We start from the raw sequence: 9,227 nt of genomic DNA, 5'->3' as shown, positions 1-9,227 counted from the left end.
AACAACAATAACAAATGTCAACCCTGCTTTGACAGAATAGGCCATACTAAGAGCTGTCAGCTGTTAGCTGTTGCCTACCTGTAATTATTCTACAATGGTAACACCCTTGATTGCGCCATGTTTGGTCTTTACATGCAAGAATACTACTATTTTACTCATGGCAGAACTACCAGGTAGTGGTATCACACCAGCTGATCGAATATGAAAAGTCAAATCCCTTTATAAAAAAATATTTTTGTTGTAATTTCCCCAACAACATAAAGAAAGTTTTGACATAACATATTCAAAATTTTACGATGCCACTACCTGGGTAATTGTGCCATGATTTTACTCGAAATGCGTTCTTTTATTTCAAAAAGCATACATTGGATATGAGAGCAGTTCACAACTTTTACTACTGACAACATTTCTACTATTTTAAAATGTAAAGGAACATACCAATTATGTTCCATTAATATCAAACGCCATGTTTACATTAGCTCTTTTACAGGGTTATCTTACTTTATGAGGATTTATTTGATGTATATGCAATGGATTTGACTAGTTTAATCCACCGGATTTACAAAATTCAGTTATATGTGGACTTAATATTAGAGTACGTTACCATTTAGGAAATCCAGTGTCTTTTCAACTGTCAATTCCATTGCGTACACGTCAGATGACACAGTGGAAATGACTGTTGCAATTCACCGGATTTCGTAAATGTAAACATGCTTTAAGTAAAACTTATATACGTTTAAACATGTATATAGTTGCTTTACAAAGGATAAGATATGGTATAAACTCGAGGTTCTTATTTTACAATTAACAATTGCTAAGTCCCGTTCCACACTAGCGTAGTTTCATGAAAGAAATGTGATGAAGTTTTGAGTTCTTAGATCGAGTTCCCCACTACGGCATTCTCATAAAATTACTCTGGAATGGAACTAAAACCAAAATATCTCTCTACTCTCGAATGGGTCTTTTTGAAATTCTTTTAGCACAGGATTTAGTCAAATGTGAAACGAAACGGCTGATAGAATTATGATTAACTATGGACTTGAATAACAAGTACAGTAAAGGGACTCAGCACTGTTGTATTTATGGCATCACTCTATAGAACGGTGCCTTCTTTCATCACTTATCTGTTCTCCCATCATTTATTTCATCTACAATTACAATTTACGATCTATGGCATTTGATAGGACCCCTATTGGCAAGTCCTAATTGGAACATAGTACGACACCACCAACAGAGAAAATTTGTATAACCGAAATACTCGAAAATATGTAAGGGATTGGGCCATAGACCTTTTGCGTGGAAAGCATCCATTCTACTAATTCTGTAAGCCTCTTGCCTTATCTTTGTCACAATAAATTCACTTTGTATTAGAAACGAACTCTATGCAACATTACCGTCTGTGCGTCAAAGTATGCCATCTTTGAAATCTTTAGATATGATTAAGGAATCCAATGAATGCACGACACCACAAAAATCAAAATTATTTCATTATCGGCGATATCTACATTCAAATGCCATACGTAAATAATAATTGATTATTAGCAATCTACAAGTAGGTACTTCTTCAAATCGCCAAATATTTTTTGATAATAGATAATTATCTATGGCCAAAGTCTCCTCCTATTCAGTATAAAATAGTTGTGTTATTCCCAAAAATTTCAGTACTAACTCATCAACATGTTGAAGTTTGTGATTCTATTGTCTGCTGTCGCCTGCTGCTTGGCCGCTACCATCCCTGAGGGTATGGTGGCCGAGTTGCCCCAATTGGATGGTCGCATTGTTGGCGGTTCGACTACCACCATCAGTTCCTACCCCTGGCAAATCTCCTTGCAACGTTCGGGTTCTCACTCGTGCGGTGGTTCCATCTACTCTGCCAAGATTATTGTCACTGCTGCCCATTGCTTGCAATCCGTTTCCGCCTCTGTGTTGAAGGTTCGTGCTGGCTCTTCCTACTGGAACTCTGGCGGTACTTTGGTTTCTGTTGCCGCCTTCAAGAACCACGAAGGTTACAACTCCAAGACCATGGTTAACGATATTGCTGTAATTCGTCTATCATCCTCCTTGACCATGAGCTCTTCTATCAAGGCTATCAGTTTGGCTTCCAGTGCTCCCGCTAATGGTGCTGCTGCCACCGTCTCTGGCTGGGGTACCACCTCTTCCGGTGGTAGTATTTCATCTCAATTGCGTTATGTCAATCTTAAGATTGTTGGTCGTACCCAATGTGCCTCCTCCACCTATGGTTATGGCTCTGAAATCAAGGCTAGTATGATCTGTGCCTACACTGTTGGTAAGGATTCCTGCCAAGGTGATTCTGGTGGCCCATTGGTCTCTGGTGGTGTCTTGGCTGGTGTTGTCTCTTGGGGCTATGGTTGTGCTGCCACCGGCTACCCTGGTGTCTATGCTGATGTTGCTGCTCTCCGCTCCTGGGTTGTTAGCGCTGCTTCCTCTGTTTAAGTTGCGAATGAAATAAAATGAAGGACTTTTAAAACTTGATTTTTGATTTTTAATGGGGTATATTAAGGGTGGGTTCGTTCCAGTTCCAAAAACTAGTAAAGCTGTCCAAATTTATAAAGGTAAATATAATAGAATTTTCAATACTTGTAGATTATTGCAGGTTTTGGAGTGGGACCTTAATAGAAATTTGGAAAATATTTTAGACTCTAATTTATGCTTTGTTTACATTGACGAAATCCACTCGATTTCAACTGTCAATTCCTTTGGTATATGTCAAATGAAAACTCATCTGAAATCCATTCGATTTCATTTGACGTTTAAGCAATGGAATTGACAGTTGAAATCGAGTGGATTTCGTAAATGTAAACCAAGCATTACTCTAGACTCCGAAAACACGAGATTTATGAAAATATGCCCCCTGCAGGGGCATGATGTAAATGCGCTACAAGTCAAATACATTTACATTAGATACATCAAATACATTTACATGGTGGAATAAGAAGGTGTTACATCAAATCATACCAAACGTCAAATTTGATCACAATAATGCAGTGCTGTAAATTGCTTGTTTACATTTTGTATGAGATTTTATTCACAATAATGCATTTTGACAACTAGTCTGAAAATCAGCTGTTTTTGGCGCTGTACCTTCTTATTGTGCCATGGATTCTACTCATGGCGGTATAACAAGGTGTTACATCAGTTGCTGAAAATCAGTCTAAACGTCAAATTGTGTTTACAATATCGAATTACTGTGAATTGCTGGTTTACGTTTTGTATGTGATTTTATTCACAGTAATGCAATTTGACAACTAGAATATTAATCAGCTGTTTTGGTGTGGTATCTGTATTATTGTGCCACGATTCTACTCGACCAAGTTTGTCTTTGTTTTAAAATTTTTTGCTAGAATAGCATTTTCATACTCCAATATACTACTATCCTGCGGATTCTGGAACACAAATTTTATTTTCTATAAAATACAATTACCCTGGCACCGAAAATATCAGTTTTTGGTAAATATGTGTTTTACTTGTAGGTATATACAATGGCAGTAACGGTTGATGTAAATGCGCTATAAGTAAAATAGAAGTGATCTTTCTATTCATAGGAAGAGCATTACTATGTTGCTACCAGGGGGGTTACTCTGTATTGCAATGCGAAAGCAAATGCGATGCGAAAGTTGAATGCGTTAAGTCCCTGTCCACACTAGTATGAATTTCATTAAAAAATTCATGAAATTAGGCGTTCTTAGCTCGAATTCACCACAACAGCATTTTTATGAATTTACTCTACTATTATTATGAATTTACTCGTCTCACTAAAGATTTAGACAACTAAAGTCAAATTTACATATGCACATTAAATGATTTCGTTTTACGAAATCCTAGAATCAAATGAAGTGCATTTACATCTGTTTTTTTGCGTCATTTGCTTACGCACACAATCGCACATACACACATATACAATAACACAAACACACGCACACAATATATTTATTCAGAAAAATAGGAATTTCAACACAAATGTGTATCAAATAACTTAAATTAATTCCAAAAACAAAAAAACATAATTTTAGCAAGTTGTGTAACCATTTATTTTGTTGCTAATGTAAATTGGACATAATGTATTGCAAAAACAAAATTTTGAACATTTTAATTTTAATTGCTCGTTTATAGCAACAAATTATGTAAATGCTATACGGTTTCTTGTGGAAATCTCTTGCTATTGGTCCCCAAAACAATATTCCATTTAACTATACAAAGTGTTTTTACGATTTATAAAAAATACAGTAAAAAATAAGCATTGCCTACTACTTTGGGTGACAAATAAAGAATTTGAAACAAGTGTCGTTTAGAAACACCTCTCGGATGGGTCTGAAATTTTTACCATAGTTAGGCCCTTGGTACCCTGATTATAACGATATTCAATTTTCCAGAGCTAAGTCTATACTTCCCGAGATATGAGGGTCTTAACTTTTTTACTTGTATCACCATTCCCAGCAAAATTTGAAGGAAGGGGTTCTTTGCGATGACGTGATTTCATGTCATCTTTGCATTGGTTCAAAGGAAGTCGTGAAAGATCCGATCTTTTCATTAGGATTTGAACCAATGCAAAGAAAGTCGTGAAAGATCCGATCTTTTCATTAGGATTTGAACCAATGCAAAGAAAGTCGTGAAAGATCCGATCTTTTCATCAGCATTTGTACCCATTCCATCGTTCCAATAGAGATGATGTTTGTGTTTTTATTTACACGCCTGTTTATTTTCATTTTGGTATGTTCCAGTACTGCAAAAATCTACTAATTTTTACTATTTTTTTTCCGATGACATAAAGAAAAAATGGTTATCGTAGTAAAAATTAGTATATTCTTGCAGGTTCTGGAACAGACCAAAGTTATTAGAACTGTCGTCGTGATGTTGTCTTACATTTCATATCAGACAACTAAAACTTCTAAACAGTTGGTATTGTATGAAGCACGAAATATCTGCAATAAAAATGAAGTCCCAATCATCGAGCTAAAAATAGAATCGGACTGCACACATTGCTATTTTAAAAGTTCCCTTGTCTGTTCTAAATCTGACATACATAGAACGAAATCAATCAAATCTCGCTTCTTGGAATTTGAAAAAAAGTCCGAAACGAAAAGGAACAAGAATCTGAAAATAAAGAAGAAACGACTTTGGGAAAGAGAAAATTAAAAATAAATTAATTAAGCATAAATAGTATTTTCCAGAAAAAGTCTCTCCTCCCCGTTCGTTACATTTTGTTCTTAGAGATCCCTAAAGCAAGCCGGTTTGTAGATCCCTACTTATTTTCGTCACTAAACAAAAGAGTATAAATTTCCAAAATGTTGTTATAAAATAATAAAATTATAAAATAAAAGTAATTTACGAAATAAAAATACTTAAAGGAGTACATTTGGAGTCCATGTCGAAATTTGAACTGGTGATGGGAAGATAATAGAAATAACCTTTTGTAATGTCATGTTCATACCAGCATTTGAATCACGTCGTTCGTTCTCATAATTACGTACACGAATTAACCCGTTCATACGACATGGTACACAATTCATAGCAACATGATTCATATTTTCATGGTTTTTGTTTACTGATTTTAAAGAAAGTTTCAACCAAAATACGGGTAAAATTATTTTATATGAACAGAAAAAATATTTATCCTTCTTTCAGATATCTATTGAATATTAAATTCTATTATTTTCATTCATGTTTTCCATTTTTTCTCACAATTTTGGTGTTTTCAGTATATTTTCAAATTTTTCTATTTCAATAATTAACGAGAGACAGACCTGCCAACATATCTTTTTGGTATACAGACATTCCGGCAGGCATTTGATTTTTGTTTCTAAATTTGTACGCGAGTTTGAAGCGATGGACAAGAAATGCAACTGCAATGGAAGAGCAGACAAAATTTGCTATGATTTGAATGTATACTAGTCGTTAAACTGTTTACTTTTCATTCATATTTTGTAGTTTTTCTAAAAAGTTTTGGATTTTTAATACATTTTTATTTTTATTTTTATTTTTTTCTTGTCATAATTAATTTATTTCGATAATTTCTCTCATTTGTTAGAGATGGGACATATTTTATCGTCGTTCTGAGAGTAATTTAAATTGAACAATGTACAAAAATCGTTGTTCGTTCTCAAAATTTTGTATGGGGAATGAAGTAATTGTATCGTAATTTGGGGTCGAACAACGAATAGAGAGCGAATTACCGCTAGTCTGAACATGGCATAAGATGAAAGAATATCAGTTGTGGAGAACGGAAGAAGTAATCTTTTGCGTTGCAGCGGTGGTGATTACATTCCAATTTTGGATGTAAACTTTTTGTAATCAATTAATTGTAATTGGTGAAAATGACATGTCAAAGCATTGGTTAAAATGACATGTCAAAGAATGGGTGAAAATGACGTTCAATGCATTGGTTAAAATGACATGCCAAAGCATTGGTGAAAATGACATGTCAATGCATTGGTTAAAATGACATGTTTAGGATCCAAAAAAGAACGTCATCTTTTGGGGGTCACGCTCATATAAAATTCATGAGTGAAAATGACAAAAAGATGACATGCCAGGTCACTTGCACCCATGATTCAACTCATGATTTTGCATCGACGATTTTACTGGGTTATTACTAAAACCCATGGTAGAACAAACCAGGTAAGGTAAGTATTACAACAAATACAACTCAACAACAACCACATAGGAATTTGTTTTTGTTTGTAGCGTTAGTGTCAAAGATAAATGTAAACAAAATAAGGAAATGTCTATAAATTATTGGAATTTAAAAAACTAATATTTTTCCACATTTTATTGAATATTTTGGAAAACATGAATGAAAACTCGATAGATTTTCAATTTGAATGTTTCCATATCATTCCACTAAATGCATTGTTTCTCGGAGAAGGTATAATTCTTTCAAATATGTTTGAGGTCGCTGGAAATTCATTGAAAAAAGAGAAGTGGTTTCAATCTCTTGTTTTTGAAATCAAAAAACACATGTTTATTAGGGCTTTATTTTTTCAAACTTATAAAAATTAACAAAAGTTTTCCCGTCTCCATAAGCGTGTTTTAGTGTGCGGCACGTAGTTCAGACTTGGAGGAGGTTACATGTCATTTATATGAAGAAGTCTTTATGGGAAATAGTTTTTTTCTGATGAATATATTTTTTATATACATATATCCCTAATACACATCGAACGTAGAAATAAATATAAAAATGTCGTATGGAATTTGACACTAACATTACAGCCCAGTTCAGTCAGCTGGGTATTGTTGCTACCTTTTCTTGTTCTACCATGACTAAAACCTTCGAAATATGAGACTCGACGAAGAGTACTTTCCAATGCCGCAAATTATTAATAATTGTAATTTGATTGTTGGCGTTTCTTATTGTTGGACTGCAGAATTTTACATCTTTGTGTTTATTTCAGCTTTAGTCCATATTTTGTTGTAATTCAATTGTTTGAATAACAACAAAATATTTTAAAGTGGATATGAAATTGATTAGTTGCGGGCGAAGGGTAGGGAATACTATAGTTTCAGTTGTCACCAAACAACTTCATCAGTTCCCTTTTTCGCCGACTCTGTATCGATAAACAGGTCAATAAAGCCATCTAGCAAATTAAATAAAATGAGAAATTTGCTGTATGGCCCTAAAGCTGTTTACCCTACAATTTGAGTCGAACTAAAGAATTTCATATCCACCACTGTTTTTATGTCGTCTTTGCTTCGCAAAGAATACGAACATAGGAGTGTTGCTTCAATAAGCGGGGGTAAAAACAACAAGAAAGTTGTTTTTGCATTATGCATTGGTCAACAAGGCCGTGCTGATGCCTATTATTGTTGTTGGCGTTTTTTATTGTTGGACTGCAGAATTTTACATCTTTGTGTTTATTTCAGCTTTAGTCCATTTTTTATTATTTTTTAATAATAATTTATTAAAGTGACACAATTATAAAGAAAATCTCAACATTAAAACTATTTTTTAATAGAAATTATTTTTGTTATTTCTGACCGATTTCTGAATTTAATACCCTAATTTTGTCTTCAACAGCATCTCATATGTTCAACAAACCAAACATTATTGAAAGAATTTTTGTTTTAATTTGAAATTGAAAATCAAAATTTTTACAAATTCATCGTTTGTAATCATTTTTTGTCTAACTGGATTTTAAAGAAAGAAAATTTTTTGTGCGACACCTGTTATGTGAAAACAAAATTATTAAAGAGACGTAAATCATTCGTAAATTAGAATGAAGTTTATACCATTATCTCCAACTGCGACATCTGTTGCAATGGAAAATAACAACCTTCATTGTCTTTCCAATATATATTGGTTTACGATAAAATAAGTGCGCCTAGAAGTAAACTACAAAATTTGAAATTGTTTGTGATATTTTACGATATTAAGAAATTATAGCATTTAATTTGACAAATGTGTTGCCAACTAAGTACATAAGTAAGTAATAACAGTGAATAATAAGGATTTTTGTTATTGTTATTTTTTGTGGTTCCAGGACGAATTTTGCAAAACCCGGCCTTATCTCGCACATTTGCACCAACAGTGACCTACTGGTAAAATTTCAAGCTCCTAACTTTAGCCGTTTTAGTTGGGCGTTGATGATGAGTCAGTCAGTCTGTCACTTATCACCAAATTCAAATATATAATAGATTATACGTCAACATTTTAACAACAATTCCCTAAAAGAATAAACAATTCTGATATAAATACAAGCATTTAACTGTGCTAACTTACATGGTTCGTTTCCTTTGCGTTTGATATTTTGTTAACGCAAGATATTTGCGCTTATCGCACGAGTTTGACATACGCTTACGTATTACAGAGTGCGGTGGTACCAGAGTAGCGAAAACTCATTAGAGAGTACCAATTACTTGATTCGGTACAATTTTTCTTACGCATCGCAATACAGAGTAACCCCCCAGAAGTGCGGGATGAATCTACTATTAAAAAACATTTTCTGAAATATAATAATTTTGCTTCTACGAGTATTCGTTGTGGAAAGTTAATGGATGGAGTTCCCTTACCGCAAAAGTCAGCACAATTGACTTGCCACAAATGTCTTATTTCGAGTACCAGCCAAGACGATATCACATCAACGGCGGTTAAGGCATCGACACATACAGTCCGTTAAGCGTCGCTTTACAACAACCACATGAAAACTTCAAGAACAAACTTGGCATCACTTACACATTTTTCATGCGGTTGTTATTTTTGACGCGTGAAACGA

General features: G+C 34.0%; 1 protein-coding gene across 1 annotated transcript; it reads left to right on the top strand.

Annotated features, from left to right (window-relative positions):
- Positions 1 to 1,657: 1,657 nt before the first annotated feature.
- On the top strand, positions 1,658 to 2,454 carry LOC141387136 (trypsin alpha-3-like). The gene has a single exon (XM_073956321.1). It carries the CDS (start codon positions 1,678 to 1,680, stop codon positions 2,452 to 2,454), a length of 777 nt encoding a protein of 258 aa, XP_073812422.1. The 5' UTR covers positions 1,658 to 1,677.
- The last annotated feature ends 6,773 nt before the right edge of the window (positions 2,455 to 9,227 follow it).

This window comes from Musca autumnalis, unplaced genomic scaffold, assembly GCF_047663935.1.
Source record: "Musca autumnalis isolate F117 unplaced genomic scaffold, ASM4766393v1 scaffold_5, whole genome shotgun sequence".
NCBI lineage: Eukaryota > Metazoa > Arthropoda > Insecta > Diptera > Muscidae > Musca > Musca autumnalis.
The sequence above is the reverse complement of the archived record's forward strand: the minus strand, read 5'-3'. Positions and strand labels throughout refer to the sequence as shown.

Coding starts and splice junctions, on each gene's coding strand:
- LOC141387136 (XM_073956321.1), top strand. CDS start 1,678: ATGTTGAAGTTTGTGATTCTATTGTCTGCTGTCGCCTGCTGCTTGGCC.